The sequence below is a fragment of the Phlebotomus papatasi genome, chromosome 3 (assembly GCF_024763615.1).
Source record: "Phlebotomus papatasi isolate M1 chromosome 3, Ppap_2.1, whole genome shotgun sequence".
Classification (NCBI taxonomy): domain Eukaryota; kingdom Metazoa; phylum Arthropoda; class Insecta; order Diptera; family Psychodidae; genus Phlebotomus; species Phlebotomus papatasi.
Genome location: NC_077224.1, coordinates 15961459 through 15978977, shown reverse-complemented (window position 1 = coordinate 15978977; position 17519 = coordinate 15961459). Strand labels below are relative to the sequence as shown.

The following is a 17519-nucleotide window of genomic DNA, read 5'->3' as shown; positions in this document are numbered from 1 at the left end:
AAAAATTGAAAATTTTAAAGAGTATTTAAATAATTTTAGCAAAAAAATATGCTGATCATTTTTGGCTTTTTGTGAAATACCACCCAATAATTTTCAAAATGTTCTTTTTGAGAATTTTTCATCTCACCTTGCTAGTTTCTCCTAGTTCGTTTTTTATCTCACTCACCTTGAGGTAACCATTTTTTTGTCGAAGGAGGGATAAGAATGAGAAGCTGTGTGACAACCAATTTGAGTTTTGTGATTGAAAAAGAAAATGCAATGAAGCTTTTGAGGAAAAAAATGAGCCTCAAGAATGATTTCGCTGAATCCCTTTGTTTTTTTCTTTGCTTAAAAATCCCCATTTCGGAGGAGCGAAAGCCTCCTGCTGAGTTCTTCGGCGATATTTTCCCTTGAGATCTCCTCCTCCTTCCTCGATGTCACTTCACGCAACTTCACTACGCCCCGTTTCAGCTCTGAATCCCCGAGAATCAGAGCAAATGGTATTCCTGCCTCTTCACAGTGCTGCAACTGCACCAGCAACTTGGGATTCTCCTTGTAGGAATGTTCAGCTTTTATTCCACCATCCCAAAGTTCCGTGATGATTTTCAGGCGTTGCTCGTGCAATCCCTTGTGAGCACTGGCTACAAACACTTCCACATCCGTCGTCCGGATCTTGATCCCTTCAGCCGCCTGCTTGGCTTCCAACAGTGAGAAAATCCTCTCAACTCCAATTGAAACGCCCACACAGGGCACCTGCTTCCCCTTGGGATCAAACATCCCCACGAGATTGTCATACCTGCCCCCACCGGCCACTGATCCCAGTGTCACGGGTTCCACTTCGCCCCCATTCACCATTTCCGGCATTGCCGTCAACACTGCCTCATAGATCACTCCCGTGTAGTAGTCCAATCCTCTGGCCAGGCTCAAATCGAACCTGATCTCATTGGTCAGACCCAGAACTTCACAGTACTTCAGCAACTTCTTCATCTGCTCCAGGCCAGAAACTGCAGATTTTGCAGCTGTCAACTTCGGATCCTTCTCCAACTTCTCCACCAACTCCAATCCACCAGCCAGCTGAACATATTCCCCAATTTGATCGGCTGTACTCTCATCCAGACCCTTCTCCTCCATCATTTCGCGCTTCACTTCCGCCCATGGCGACTACAAAGGCAAAAAATGACAAAAGAAAACACTCACAACTACGCTCCAGCAATTCCAGCTGAATAACAACAACAAAAAAACAGCCACATTGGCAATTTCTCAACTTTTCTGCGCCTTTGGCTTTTTGTTTTATCAGGCGCACACCAAAAGTGCCGACGTTCGATGAAATTTCTAAGTCAGGGATCGTTTTTATCGCCTCAGTGGAAATTCTTTGCAACTTTTAGAAAGATTAGATGGCAGCAAAATGTGACAAAAAAAATTGTGCAATGGAAAACAAATATTCAATGTTGCATTCTAAAAACGAGATTAAAATTAAAATCAAGATAATTTGCGTCAAGTAAAATGAATGCTGAAGACTGTTCAAATCAAAATGGCGGACTTGAAGATCATTTTTTAGTTTTTGATTAATTTTTATCATTTTCTGCTAAGTGAGAAATCTTATTGCAACGAATTTGGTGTCGTTGGAAAGGCCTTGAAATCCTCTACAGGCTTCTACACATTGGGAGCAATTTTCATCAAAAATTGCATTTTTGACGTTTCCACTTAAAGCAGTGCTGAGGAATACCTTCAAATATGCAATTTTTGACGAAAATTGCTCCCAATGTGTAGAGGTCTCAAAGTTTAACATCATTTTCATAATTATCTAATTTTATATTTTTCTTGTACACGTTTTATTTTTACACATTTCCAAGAGTTTTGAGATTAATTTAAAAAAAAACTTGCACAATTTAAAATTTTAAGTTCGATAATTTTATGAAAATAATGTAGACTGTAGAGACCTTCAAGGCCTTTCCAACGACAATACATTTGTTTGAATCAGATGACTCATTTAACACGAAAGCGATAAAAATTTATCAAAAAAGGAAAAAAAATTCTGTAAGTTCGCCATCTTGATTTTTACAGCCGTCAGATTAAGACTTGCCTATGGATTAGCTTTATCCTTTTTGGCTTAAGAGTTACAGGGGAGTAACTAACAAGGAGTAGATAACTGTGCCGCTTACGATTCACGGTAAATCGGAAAATTGTGCCGATTTGCCGATTTCGCATGAATTTTGTCGATTTCGTGGCGATTTCCCGAGTAAATCTAGAAGATTAGTGTTTCCAGTACAGTACACTAAACTTTACCACTGAAATTGTGATGTTAGACGAGTTTAAATGAACGCTATACTTCATAAGAACATTTAAATCTGCCGATTCTTCGCTAAAATCATGCCGATTTTTTTTTAATTTTTTTAATTAATTTATTTATTAAATTATTATTAATTTTTATTATTAATACTATTATTATTAATATTAATTAATATAATATTATTAAATTATTATAATTAAATTAATTAATTAATTAATTAATAACATGTTAATTCAAATCAACTCTTAGCAATTCTTAGCTTCAAATCGGCACAATTTTGCCAATTGCCGATTTTTTGTTAATTCAAATCAACTCAAAGGTTTCAGTGATATTTCACACTAATCTTGACAGTTTCCAGAAGTATTACGGGCCTTCTAGATCCCGGGTCAACGATGAAGTATCAGACCATCAAGATTAAATTCTTTTTCTAAGTATAGGGTACTAAGGGGTAATTGTGAACAAAATCCAAAATTGAACTTTGATATTTCCTAAGTGTTTTAAATTGGCAAATGAAAAAGCACAAAGAAATACTCTTGAAAATAGGGCTTGTGCTTCTTCCTGGTTTTCTTTTTCTCTTTGGTAATCTGAATCAGTTAGAAGACCTCAATATTTCAATTTAGCTCGGATTTCAAATTAACTAATTGTACTCTACATAACAATCTTTATATCAGAAGACTCTAAAAAAATCTAATAAGAGATATTTATTTAAATAATTGACGAAAAAGGCTATCAGAAAATTATTTATATATTTTTTAATGACACTGATCATATTCCGGAACCGATTTGAATAAATCAGCGGAAAACTCTTGTCCAGTAAAGTAACCAATTTTAAAAATACAAAAAAAAAACACTTAGTGATTTTTAAAAGTGAAATAAAAAATTAAAAAATACAAAAAAAATCAAATGAATGAGTTTTAATTTTAATAATGGAATTATAGGGGTCCCGGTCAAAATTCTGAAATCCAAAAAGCCAAAATACTGAAACGGTCCAACTCTTTTGGTCAAAGTCCTTTTGTCTCTTTTGGATTTTGACTTATTGGGGCTATACTTAAACTCCTGAAAGACAGATTTCTGCATGTCGAAATATTGAATGGATCGATGAAATCTCGAAGACCCAAAATTCGGAATGCATCAAAATTCCGAAAAACCAAAAGGATTTTGGCCCCTTCGGAATTTTGACTCTTCGGGATTTTTTGGATCCATTCGGGATTCTTGCTCTCCAGGATTTCAACTGATCTATTCAGAATTTTGACTATCAGCTTTCAGATCAAAATTCCAAAAAGCCAAAATATTTTGACCCATTCAGAATTTTGACATTTCCGGAATTTTGCCTGTCACCGAATAAATTGCCATATTTGACGAGATATAGGGGAGATCGGAGCAGAATTATTCAGGGGTAGAATTAGACAGTGAATGCGGTCTTATCGGTCTTATAGTTTTTCTTAAAAAGGATATTATTCCCCTCCCTATTTATTGAAATATTGATTAATCGCATTCAAATACGTTTTTTGCAAAATGCATTCATTTGCTCGCTCGTTCTGCCCCAGTCTCACTATCGGTAAATTTTAAACCTAAATAAAAATCGAAAATATTTATTTTATGAATTTTTTAGAGCAAAGTGGACTATTTTAATTAGGAAATGCGATACGAAAGGCCCTCTTTTGCCCTAACCGTCTCAATTATCGTATGTCATTCAATTTTAAAAGCAATAAAATTTTAAAAAAGTAATAAATTATCAAAACAAATATTTTTAAAAATAAATTTTACAAGGCTTCATTATATTTAAAGAATTAAATAACTTTTTGAATGAGCAAAGTTAAAAAGGCTCTAGAGAGTACATTTATCAAGGGAATAGTTCGTTAGAAAGGTTTTGGAATTTCCGATAAATCTAAACCGATTTTGAACCTTTTCATAACCGATAACTAATTTTTTCGAAATTCAATAATATTGCTCCTGAGATGCATTTTTGAAAATGTTTTGAATGATTTATAATTCGGTTCAAAATGGTTTTAAACCGCTAATGAACCGATTATGAACCGGTAAGCAATTTTCGTCCAAAAACCAATTCCATTACTCTTCAAACTATTTTGAGGAATCTTTAAGGTGATTTATGAATACGAATCGTTTTAAATCGGTACTTTTGAGGTATAGTCTAAGTCACGAGTTCGAGCACTTTGCAAAGCCTGGGACGCTTAAAAAAAATAAAATTGACCTAAAGAATCCTCTAAATTGCTCAAATACAGTCTGTTAATTGCTATTTTGGAATGTTTTATTAACTGATTTTGGTTCAATTCTACCAAACTCTTAGAAAAATGCAGTGTCTATTGCCCTACAACTCTTAAGAAAATGTAAAAACAATTGCTAAAGATTAATAAAATGAAAAAAACAAACATTTCCAGCTATAGGGGGAAGTGGGGCACCTTTGAAACTGGGGCACCTTTGAAATTGGGATTTTTCACCTATTTTTAAATAAAATTGAGCCTTATTGTGATATAATTTAGATGCACAAACAGATTGAGAATCTAAATTATATCACAATAAGGCTCAATTTTATTTAAAAATAGGTGAAAAATCCCAATTTCAAAGGTGCCCCAGTTTCAAAGGTGCCCCACTTTCCCCTACTGAATATTTTATTAAAAGCCGAGACGCACACCTCGATACCTACACCGAGAGAAATCCGAAAAAGTTAAAATAACATTCCGGAAATGTTAATTTTACCCTGCAGTATTGATCCGAAATCGGTGTAAATATTATGCTTTTTATGTGTATTAGGGGTTAAAGTTACCCTTTTTCATGTTAATTTTACACTTGAAAAGGTGTAAAATTAACATTAAAAATGTTGATATATTTTTACACTTAAAAATTGTTAGTTACGACACTGAGAGAAATCCGAAAATGTTAAAATAACATTCCGGAAATATTAATTTTAATTAATCATGTGACCCCAGGCTACTACAAAAAATATCCTAGATTTGACATGAAACCCGATATTGCCTATTCAATGCTGCCTTTTTTTGCTAAAAGCCAAAATTTTATCATGGACAATATCAATTATCAAGGACACCACACCATTTCCTATTTTATCCAAGACACTTTTCCGTCAATGCAACATTTTGTTTGCAAGCCCATTCCAACAATAATCGCAATAAATTTGGAAAGTTTAATTTTTTTCAAAAGAACAATAAAATTATTAATAAAAAAAAGATTTAATGCAGAAATATTTGAGAAATTGCCAAGAAATTGAAAGAAAAAAAAAAGAAAGGCGGAAGAAATACAGTAATAAGCTGCTCACCTTGTCCAATTTGTCGACGGCTGAGCAAATAGAGCGGAATTTATCAGCTGGCACGCCACACGCCTCAAACATGCCATCCAGGAGCATTCGGTGGTTCAGCTTGATCACGTAGTCACCAATATCGAGTCCACTGAGGATCTCTGAGACAACTTTGACGCATTCTGCGTCCGGAATCATTGCATCGTAGGTGCCGGCAATGTCAAAATCACACTGATAGAACTCCCTGTAGCGCCCCCGTGTCATGGCAGGATTGTCCCTCCGGTACACTTTGGCGATGTGATAGCGCTTGATGGAGGAGATCTTACTCATGGCCAGATACCGTGCCAGCGGAACGGTCAAATCGTAGCGCAGAGAAAGAATTTCACCTCCCTGATCTTTGAGATCGTAGATCAACTTTGAATCCTCCCCATATTTCCCCGTTAGGACTTCCTGTAAGCAAATTCATTTGGATTTTGTGAATGATCTTCCCTTTTTTTCGGAAGATTAAATTCACAAGGTCTCCCTTACTTTTCGCTCAAAAACCGGCGTGTCAATACTCTCAGCACCGTGCTTCCTGAATACTGTAACAATCTTATCCAGGACACCTTGTCTGAGAGCCATTTGCTGCGGATTGTAATCCCTGGTACCCTTGGGCGTCTTCAGCAGAAACTTCTGCCCTCCACCTCCAACTGAAGCTTCCGCTTCATCTTCGGCAACTTTTGCCTTCAACGCCAACAACTTTGCCACTTCCACATCGATCTGCAAACACAGACAAACCAAAAAAAAATCCCATCTCAGCAGAATCTCAGAATAACCCAGACTCTTCGTCTCCCTAACCTGATTCTCAATTGATCGCCCAACAACCGAAGTGCAGAATGCCCGAATGTGTCTCTTCTTCTGAATCATTCTCAAAACTCCCAACATTTCTCTTTTTTTTTCGCTTTTCTAACTCTTTTTTTTTCTTTGTATAAATTGGTTAATGAATAATTGCTAATCTCTCTGTGATGATGTAAAATTTGGACTGAAGTAGTAAATAAAAGCGTGGAGAAAAAGAGAGAGAAGAATTTAGTAGGAAAAAATAAAAACATGGGAATTTTGGGGCAGTGACAAAGGTTGGAGGCATTTTCTACACTAAACAGAATTGTTTACATTGGGAGGTAAACAATGAAAGAGACAGCGATATTTTTATTACATTTTTTAGACGCGATTGAAAAATGTTTTTCAATTTTAAAAATTTCGGGTTCGAATCCTGAGGATATTTTTTTTTATTTTAGAAAAAAAAACTAATTAAAAAAGGTTCATAGATTTTTTAGGCGTTTATAAAAAAAAATGAAATTCGAATTTGAAATCTTACTGACTTTAACTCTTTCGCGTCCCACTTTTATTCAGCAGATGAATTCATGTAAAATTGAGTTTTTCCTAATGCTTTATGATTAAATATAATAGTTCAGAGAGGAAAAAAAATTTCCATTGCGTGAAAACTCGGAAAAACCCCGGGTCATATATGACCCTATTGTCCTCAAGGGAAGTGTACATACCATTTTCAAAATATATATCACGGGCTTTTTAAGAGTTTTTTTTGCTTGAAGTTACTAATTTGGCGAAAACCATGGCAAACTGGATTGCTTTGATGAACACTGTACTCCTGGTGTTCAAGGAATCTTCATGGTAATCCCTTGAACAGTCACTGTCACAATATTTTGAGTGGTATTTCGCAAAAATAAACTTATCCACATATTTATTCACTCACAATACAATTGCACAATATGAGACGCTTGCAGAATACTCAAAAATATTGCAAAATATGTTATAATTCATCAGATATAAGATGAAATGTCCAGGAGCAAGATGTCCCACCTGCATTTCACAAAGAAAAACAATGTCCCAACTACATTTCGCTATAGCTTTGGGACGAAAACACTGTTACCCTTGGCGACCACAGGGTCATATATGACCCGGAAAATTCTACACGCTTTTCTGGAAAATTGAGAGTAGTTTATTATATCAAAATATGCAATATACAATCTTTGGATATTCTATTTTGTGTTTCAAAAGAACTTTTTGCTGAAAAAACTAAATTAATATAAAAAATTTTGAAAAAGAAAAGTCATTTCACAAAGTTCGAAATTAGTGATTTTTGATCTCAAATATTTTCTTTTCCTGAATATCTGGAGTCTTGAGAAAATTAGCCAAGAATCTTACATCCTTCTATTATGATGTCGTGCACAATCCGATAGATTTCAATTAATGCAAATAGTCAAAAAAAATTGTTTTTTCCCCGGGTCATATATGACCCTAATGACGCGAAAGAGTTAAATGATTAGTTATGATTTTTACTATTTATTTTATTTATTAGAAAAAATGTTACGGATTCTTAGTATTCCACTAAAAATTTAATACAAAATAATTGAAATTTAAAGAATATTTCTTGACGTCAATTAAAGTTAAAGGCGTATAAAATCATTATTTAAATAATTAAATAATATTTTTTTGAAATGTCAAGGTTAGTATCACAAACATATCATTTTATTTTCACAGAAAATAAACTATAAGTAAAAATAACCTTTCCGATGTCTTTGGGTTATAATCCTATACAAACACTTCTAAGAAAGTCATTTATTCGAAGATATATCGTCGGTTGCGTCTACTTCTGTCGTATCTGCATTTCTTTTGTGTCAGCATTTCACGCAAGAGGGGACGTCTGTATCGTAGCTTGTTCCGAATGCAGATATAAAACAAATGCAGCGACGACAGAGGTAGACGCAACCGACGATAGCAAATTATAGAATTTAATTTTATTACTAGATGTTTTTTTTTGAAAATTAAACACACTAAGAAAAGATTTTAATCATGTTTCTTTACAATTAATTTAAGAATTCCCAGTATTCAAAATTTGAATTTATTCTTCAGAATTTTTATTACCGATACGTAAATTTCGTTCCCATTCAATTTCTTTCACAACTTTGCTAATTGATGCTAAATTGTAGAAGATTCTCTACATAGTCTTTGAATACTTGAAAATTAAGGTTCAAATCCTGCTATTAAATTTTTTTTTTTAATGGCTCTGGCACACCTTTACGGTAAGTGTACCAAATTCTGGCCAGTTTGCAATTCCGGCCACCTTTTTAGTTCCTCGAATTTTCATGAATTTTTAGTTTTTGCATCTAGAGATTATACAATGCAAACAAATAACAAAAAATGTAGCTTCGTCAAACGAGATGATCTGAATAAGGCACTGGAAGAATTCCCGAGGGCAAAAAAGCTATGAGAATGAAGGTAGCCAAAATAGGGTACTAAAGCTAAATCTACATTTTTATTCATTCTAAAATGTATTAAGAATGATTTTAGAGTAAAAAAAAGACGATAAGCTATCTACAAGGTTCCAAGCAACACACCCTAAGAAGAAGGAATAAAAACATCAATTTGTATTAAAAATATTATATTGCAAACTTGAGACTTTGGCGTTTGCATGCAACTATGCCGAAATTTAGCACACTTACCCTAATATCAGTAAAATTTCATGAAATCGAAATTTACATTTCATTCTTTCTCAAAAGTCTTGCATATATCTGTCCCACTCCCTCTCACTCTTCTTCTTTTTTTGAATTTCACAACAAATTAAATTTAGTTCAGTCCAATTTCGATACTGAAAGAGTGGGATAGACCTATGAAAATCTTTCGGGAAAGAAACCTGAATTTTGTTTTCATGAAATTTTACCGATCTAAAAGGTGTGCCGGAGGCTTAAAAATCGAAATATCTAAACCTAAAAATCTTCATCAGAGAATGTGAGTCAGATTTTAAACTTTTCTACCTTACCTCCAATATACCTTTTTGCATCTGGAAAATTCTATCAAATCAAAATTTCTATTTCTTTTATTCGCACACAAATCCAAATTGAATTTTGTTATGATGTTCAAAAGAAGAAGAAGAATACGAAAGCGTGGGATTGACATGTTCAACATGTAGGAAGGGCTGGAAATTTAGATTTCACGAAAATTTCCTTGTATAAAACGTGTGACAGAGGCACCAGGAGTCATAAAGATTTATCTTAAAATTGAAAATAATATTACTAAAAAAAAATAAATATTGTGGTCGGTTTATAATTTAAAGAAGTTGGACATTTACATTCCGATATACTTATGGCCCTTTTGACGCTGGTACACCTTTTCAATTGAGTAAAATTCAATCGATTGAAATTTTACTTCTTACTCTTTCAAACAGAAATCAAATATGGCTGTCCCTTTCTGTCAAAAGAAAATTGAAATTTAATGCCTCCGGCACAACTTTTAGATCGGTAAAATTTCATGAAATCAAAATTCGCGTCCCTTTCTTACTCAAAAGATTTGCATAAGTCTATCCTACCCTTTCGTGTCCAAATTGGACTGAACTAAATTTAATTTGGTGTGATGTTCAAAAGAAGAAGAAGAAGAGTTCAAAAGAGTAGAATAGACATATGCTTAACTTTTAAGAAAGAAAGAGATGTGAATCTCGATTTTATGAAATTTTCCTGATCTAAAAGTTGTGTCGGAGCTATAAATTTCAATTTTCATTTGACAAAAAGGTACAGCTATATCTGATTTCAGTTTGAAAGAATAAGAGGTAAAATTTCAATCGATTGAATTTCACTTAATTGAAAAGTTATGCCAGCACCATTAATTTTTAATTGTTTGGAGAAATTCTACACAAAACCATTCTTCTTTTATTTCATGTTTAGAATGTCGATCACATTTATCGATTAGTTAGTTGATAAGGATTTATGTAAATATTAATTTCTTAAAGCTTTATCTCAAAATCGAAGATGTGAATTTGAAAAAAAAAATTTACATCTAAGATTTTTTTGGCGCTCGCAGCGCTCGCATAACCTTTTCAATTTATAATGAATTTCAATTTTAATTCACTTCAGTGAAATTCGTCTGTCAGTTTTCATATTTCAATCTGTCAAGTTTTGTCACTCAGAAATTCATTTAAAAGTGTTACTGAAATTTAATTTTCCTACAAGAAACGAGTGAGTTAGTCATTTAAGATCATAAATTTGTATTTAGAAAAAAATCTTTTCCCCATAATCTCGATTTTTTGAATTTGTTTTGCAGCTGTCAAAGGGCTGTCATTCAACAACTTTTAACAAGACAATTCATTTTGTCTCTCAATTTGGTAGAAATTTTGTTAAATCTAAATTACTATCCTTTTCTTTCTCAAATATATTACATAAGTCTATCCCATTCTGTAGTACTCTTCTTCTTCATGCAAGTATCAGACCAATTCAATTTAGATTTGAATTTGAAATAGCAAGATATACAATTCCAATTGGGGAAGGAAATTTTGATTTAATAAAAATATTTTAATTATTTTCAATGATATTTCAAATTCTTTCAAATCTTTGTTATTTAGTTTGTTTTAATATAGTTTATTCCTTGGAATTTCAATTTTAGTTATTTTTTCCGACGAAATATTTTATGTAGATTTTTGAAAGTTTTTTTTTCAATTTAATAACTCTATTCAATTAAAACATTTTTTTATTGAAAATATTTAACGGGAATTTATGCATTCGGCACACCTTTTAGCTCGATATAATTTCCAAAATTCGCGTCCCTTTTTTCTCAAAAGATTTACATTAGTCTATGTCACTCTTTCGGTCTCAAAATTGGACTGAACCAAATTTAATTTAGTGTGATGTTCAAAAGAAGAAAAAGAAGATTGCGAAAGAGTAAGATAGACATATGCAAAGCGTTTAAGAAAGAAAGGGATGCGAATTTTGACTTTCTGAAATTTTCCTAATCTAAAAGGTGTTGTGGACACACAAATTAAAATACTTTGAAGTATTCACTGTGGTTTATTGTATGACAGTTCCAAGACAATTCCGCTGAATCCGAGCGGTTCATACAATTTTTATTACATTTCAGTGACCTAATTATACAATATTTAAGAAGTGTAGGTAAAATATAAATAGTAAATATAAATAGGAACTAAGAATTAAATGATTTAATGATTTTACAAATAGGAAGAAGTGTTTCAAAACAAAGGTGTGCCGGATCCATTAGGACTTATTTTCATAGATTACCCGTAATCTTTCAAGGGTAGAAAATCCCGTAATCTTTGGGAGAACAAGCCCCTTTGCTGATAAAAACGTAAACTTTTCTCTGTGCATTTCTCAGGCCGATTTCTAAGACTGTGAATCACAGTAGCGATTTAACGAACAAAATGCAGTAAATTCCTGAATAAAGGGAAACTCTGCTGAAGAATAGAGCCCTGCAATAGAAAGTCTCCGTCGAAAGAGATTCAAGTGGCATTGGACGGAAAACTAATTGGAGCTCTCTGGGCCCCGGTGTACGAGAACGTGAAAGTGTACGTGCAGAGCGTTGAATGGATTGGTTAAGAAGTTGAATTGCTAGTTATACGGGGGGATCCGGGGGAATCTATTGAAATCGCAAGTGAGAAAGGTAACAAAAATGTTGAGCAATATGAATGGTTCCACCAGCTGCTGGTCCATTCGCCATGTGCAATGCCTCTTTTTTTTACCAATCAAGGTGATTTTCCATGGGCTTTTTTGTCTCAAATTACTTGGTTTTTTGGGTCTTTTTGCAGTCATGGGGCCTTTGGGAATGTCCCAAGTGACCAATTGGTTGGGAGAGAAATAATTGGTCAGTTTTCTTACCTTTTCCTTAGGCTCCTTTGCTGCCTTGAACTTTCGGACAATGTCTCCTTGAACTTTGATTTCTTCGAGAATCTTCTCACGATTGTCACTCATTATCTATCCGGGCAAGTATCTGAATGTCCACAGAGCACTGGCACAGGTGAAAAGTGGCTCTTTCACGTGAAATTGGCCTCGAGAAAATGTGCTTTTTCCTTACTGCTTGACACGCACACTGAACGGCACGTCAAATTTTTGACAGTTGTAGGGGGAGTGAAGTAGCGTGAAGTTTGCTGCAGATTGAAAAATTCCCGCGCAAAATGTCCGGGAAGAGGAAATTTCTTTCTTTCGGGAAGATTGAGGGGCTTTTCTTCCCTAAAACTTTAATTTTTGCATTCTTCATAATACATTTTAACCCCAAATTGGGGATTGTACTAACCTAGCGAACCTAGCTCAGGGTTGAAATGCCAGATGCAAAAAAAACTTTGCAGGAAATGAGAAAAAGAGGGTTTTCGAGGGGAAAATTGCCAATTAATTGGCCCTCCGTTTGATGGACACCTTTCCCTGACTCAGATGGGATGTGTTGATCTTGAATTTACTCCCAGCATCTGTGAGTTTCTTCACGCAGATCTGGAAGACAGCGGGAAATGAAGGATTCTCTGTGGAGAAGTTCTTGTTGCTGCTGAAACTTACCGTGTCATTTCCAATGGCTGAAATTGTTGCTGGGAATCTGTGGAAGTCCTTGCCCTCGACAAAGACCGGTTGACCCCGATGGAACCATCGGCGTTCGTACAGGAGTTTCCCATCTTCGATTTTTGCCTCGACAATTGGCGGACTTTCGTGATGCGACGCGGGAATGGAGGACGATGAGGATGAAGCAGGACTCGTGGGAATGCCATTATTGGGCAAAGATGGTGGTCTCATGGGTGTCATTGCCTTTCCACGACTGATCAGCTTCAAATCATTCTCCACGTCCTTCTCGTCGAGCAACAGCACAAGTTGACCATTTGTTGGCTTTCGACGCTTCTCGACGACAGGAATTGGCTCATTTGGACGCCTTCTGAGCTTCCTGGTAACCGTGGGTTTCACTTCCATTGAATCACTGGTCAATTCCATGCTATTGTGTTCGGATTCAATCATTTTTCGCCTGTCCTCAAAATCCGTCAACAGATTCTCCTTCAAATCTGTCTTTTTCTCCTCAAATTCCTTCACAGCTGCCTTCTTCTCCAGGATATAATCCCTCTCTACGCATTCCACCAGGTAATCCCGATAGATTTCATTGAGTCTCAATCGTTCTTTGTACTGATACTCAAGTTTTTTCACCCTACGCACGAGTTCAGGATGTGAACCATTTTTCAATTCCTCCAATTGCTTCTTGAGATTCGCCAATTTATCCTGGTACATCCTGCAAGGATAAAAAACGCCCAAAAATTAGGCTTTTCGGAAGCTTCATCTCTCGAAGCAACACTCCCGGATGAGTAAAAACTGACTTACTGCTCCTTTATTTCCACAGGTTCATCATGATTTCGCTGATGGGGTGCCAGATCTGTCTCACTGGCTTCCTCAGTGTCTAGAAAATTGGGTGAAAAATGGCCCAAATTGGTGGAAAATTGGGGAAATGTGGCAGAGATTGTATCACCTTCTTCACTGTCATTTTCCTGATCGATAAAATCGTATGCTGGATCGTATTCACACTCATAATCTTCATTGGTGTTTGCTGAGTAGTATGGTGAATTCTGGTAGGACATTTTTCACTTTTTTAATTGCACTTTTCACTCTAAAAAAAGCCCCAAAGAGAAACCCTTTTTTTCCACTCTGCGCGAATGTAAACACACGCTCCCCCGTGACAATCAGCGCACCAAGCGGCAAAAACCCAGGAGTTTCCATAATACCCCGTGGCGCTGGCATCGTTCAATTTGACACAACACGTTGGAGGAGGGACGCGCGAAAAATCTCCGTGCCGTGATTTCGTGGACAAAATCACACCTTTTCCGTGCTTAATCACATACCAAATTATGCTCAGTGTGTTGGAGTATCGTGAGTGATGGTGAGTGAGTGTTAATTGTACGTGCAAAGTGGCGGAAAAGTCGTGGTGAAAAGTTATAGTAGCTGCGAGAGAGAGAGAAGGCCAGCCCCTCTTGCTGCTGAAACAAAAATGGCTCTACAAGGTTATTGAACGATGTTTTAATTTCTTTGTTTGATATTTTACATCTCCTGGCCCGAGACACGCACAGCCACAAGCAGCTGTGCGTGAACACCGCGTGATTCTCAACAGGATTTCCAATGCAATAATATTGACACAAAATATGGATATAAATCCATCCCTCGTGCGCTTTTTCGCCATACACACGACTTTTTTCATCATCAATGGCGTGGATTTCTCAAGAGTGTGCGCCGAAACACAGTTAGCGGCGACAATTTCTTTTTTTTACGTTTTTTTTTCTGTGACGACGTCTCAAGGCAACAAAAGAGATTTCTTTTGCGGGTTATCTTTTTTGCGTCTGTGTCGCGTCGGGTGCCCCACAATGGCAGTAAAAGTGCCCCATAATCGTCTATTTTTAGGCTAGGAAAAAAAAACAATGAGAGAGGGGAAGAGAGGGTGGATTTGCGCTGCAATGGTGCAATCGTTTGGCGCCCTTTTTTACACAGTTTCTTCCAAATCACTGCTATTGCAATCGTAGCATATCAAGAAAGTGTCTCCGATCGGGTTTATGTTTATGTAATATGGATTTAGGATCTTCCTTATTTCGAAAATAATTAATCATTTTTATTTTTATTGATTTAAAAAAAAAAAAAAGTACAGTGGAACCTCGATAAAGTCAACTATTTACAGTAGACTCTCGCTAATTCGGCTCTTTTAAGATCGGGCTACTTTTTAATTCGGGCGGCTAAAAAAGTTTGATGACATTTTTCAATTTTAAATATGTTTATTTAATGAAGCAAATATCCTTAAATTTGCCATGGTTTGTCTTATGATGTGATTTTGCATTTTTAAAAGATTTTCATGAAATTTACAATAAATAGTAGTATGTAAACGTAATATGTTCATGCAGATGAACAAGAAATCGTTGCACTTCAAACAATTTGACACCCGAATTTCTCTCTAATTCGGGTGACATTTCGGTCCCAAATGCCCGAACTTAACTCTTTCGCGTCCCACTTTTATTCAGCAGATGAATTCATGTAAAATTGAGTTTTTCCTATTGCTTTATGATCAAATCAAAAAAAAAACCGGGTCAAATATGACCCTGTTGTCCTCAAGAGAAGTGTACATACCATATTAAAAAACTATATTACGGGCTTTTTAAGAGTTTTTTTTTGAAGTTAAATTTGGCCAAAACCATGGCAAACTGAATTGTCTTGATGAACACTGTACTCCTGGTGTTCAAGGTTTCTTCCTGGTAATCCCTTGAACAGTCACTGTCACAATATTTTGAGTGGTATTTGGCAAAAATAAACTTATCCACATATTTATTCACACACAATACAATTGCACAATATGAGACACTTGCAGAATACTCTAAAATATTGCAAAATATGTTATAATCCATCAGATATAAGATGAAATGTCCAGGAGCAAGATGTCCCACCTGCATTTCACACAGAAAAACAACGGTTTGGGACGAAAACACTGTTACCCTTGGGGACAATAAGGTCATATATGACCCGGAAAATTCTACACGCTTTTCTGGAAAATTGAGAGTAGTTTATTATATCAAAATTTGCAATATTGAATCTTTGGTTATTCTGTTTTGTGTTTCTAAAGAACTTTTTGCTGAAAAAAAAATAAATTAATATAAAAAAATTTGAAAAAGAAAAGTCATTTCACAAAGTTCGAAATTAGTGATTTTTGATCTCAAATATTTTCTTTTCCTGAATATCTGGAGTCTTGAGAAAATCAGCCAAGAATCTTACATCCTTCTATTATCATGTCGTGCACAAACCGATAGATTTCAATTAATGGAAATAGTAAAAAAAAATGTTTTTTTCCCGGGTCATATATGACCCTAACGACGCGAAAGAGTTAAGAGAGTCTACTGTATTTCCAAGCCTATTGACAATCGGAGTCCGAAAAAATTAATTAAAATGTAAAATTTTGATATAAAGGGGTATTATTTTATGTTTGTACCACATTATTAACAAATTTAACATGATAGTAGAATATTTTAATAAATTAGTCCATAAATTCTACACCCTCTGGCCAAAAAAAGTCGTGTGTTTGGGAAAAAGTTGGAGATTAAAGAACGATTTTGAGAATATTTTTATTATTAGTAAATACACTCAGTCCCGGGATTATGCACAATTTCGGGACCGAAAAGAAAACGCGCGAAATGGCATTATGCATCAAGAAAATTTGCATACCCACAGGCGATTTCTTTTTAATGAAGCTCTGTTGCTTATTTTTGTTTTTGATCCAAATTTTCTTTTGAGATACGGTGGAGTAAGTACTTTTGGCCACTTTAAGGTTTCATGTGCTTGTAATATTTATAATCTTTATTTAAGTAAAATGAAATTTTGTACAAATATGCCTTAAAGCCGTTCCTTCCTAATAATCTAAGAGAATTCCCAAAATTTTTCTGGATATTTTAGTGAAAAATGCATTTTATGTAACTACGCATGTTTGAGTACTTTTGGCCACTTTGTAAGCACTTTTGGCCACTTGTTTCCAATAGAATTCTAATAAAATAATAGAAGAAATGGTAGCTCTCGAAAACTTTCACAAATACACAGCACAAGTCCTATTCTTATTTAACACCAATTTTATGTGATTATTAGAGTATTTTAAACGACTTTTTGCACATCTTCTATTTGATGTAAAGACCAGTCGAAAGTCACGATTGTTTTTACTGAAATCCGCGAGGTGCGCCACGTGTAAAATGTATGGGAAAATGAATGGCCAAAAGTACTTACACAGCCGAAAGAAGTAAGCTCTTTTAGCCACATCCGATTTTCATTTAATTTGTTAGAAAATCTTATTAAGGATTATATCACAATTAAATTTAGTTAATTAAGAAATGGACTTTCATTGAATAACATCAAATATTTTCATCAAAAATATGAAGTAATGCAAAACAATTTCTCTTAACATTAACAAGTTTCTTAAGAATTCCATGTTTTTTTTAGTGATTGTTTACCTTGTCGAGAATTTCTTTCAATAACTTAGAATTAATCAAGTCGATACAAAACCAAATATGGTTTTCTGATTCGTTAGATTAGAAGTCACGAAATAAGACCCATTTTCCTGTTCGAAATAAACTCGCCTTACAATGTGATTTTATTTTAGGTAGCCAAAAGTGCTTACATGGCCAAAAAGGCTGACTCTACCCTAGTACGATACTAACATAATGCT

At 34.9% G+C, this 17519-nt stretch overlaps 3 protein-coding genes across 4 annotated transcripts in view; 1 reads left to right on the top strand and 2 right to left on the bottom strand.

Annotated features, from left to right (window-relative positions):
• Window positions 1-296: 296 nt before the first annotated feature.
• LOC129807848 (histidine--tRNA ligase) lies at window positions 297-12442 on the bottom strand. 2 transcript variants are annotated; one of them, XM_055857415.1, is made up of 5 exons: window positions 12194-12258; window positions 6378-6561; window positions 6069-6299; window positions 5562-5990; window positions 297-1140 (listed from the first exon to the last, which is right to left on the bottom strand). In XM_055857415.1, the coding sequence occupies exons 2-5, from the start codon at window positions 6462-6464 to the stop codon at window positions 328-330; spliced, it is 1560 nt and encodes a 519-aa protein (XP_055713390.1). In that variant the 5' UTR covers window positions 6465-6561; window positions 12194-12258; the 3' UTR covers window positions 297-327. The 2 variants fall into 2 exon arrangements, with proteins under 2 accessions (XP_055713390.1, XP_055713389.1); XM_055857414.1 differs by lacking the exon at window positions 6378-6561 and having other exon boundaries at window positions 12194-12442.
• Window positions 12443-12507: 65 nt separating this feature from the next.
• On the bottom strand, window positions 12508-14039 carry LOC129807855 (sin3 histone deacetylase corepressor complex component SDS3). The gene is made up of 4 exons (XM_055857425.1): window positions 13809-14039; window positions 13664-13739; window positions 12863-13574; window positions 12508-12799 (listed from the first exon to the last, which is right to left on the bottom strand). Exons 1-4 carry the CDS (start codon window positions 13915-13917, stop codon window positions 12701-12703), a joined length of 996 nt encoding a protein of 331 aa, XP_055713400.1. The 5' UTR covers window positions 13918-14039; the 3' UTR covers window positions 12508-12700.
• A 30-nt stretch (window positions 14040-14069) lies between these two features.
• LOC129807838 (uncharacterized) overlaps window positions 14070-17519 on the top strand; it is a 49213-nt gene continuing 45763 nt past the window's right edge. Inside the window, exon 1 of the mRNA XM_055857389.1 lies at window positions 14070-14337. The gene's annotated coding sequence lies outside the window, so the exon portion shown is untranslated. The remainder of the gene's footprint in view (window positions 14338-17519) is intronic.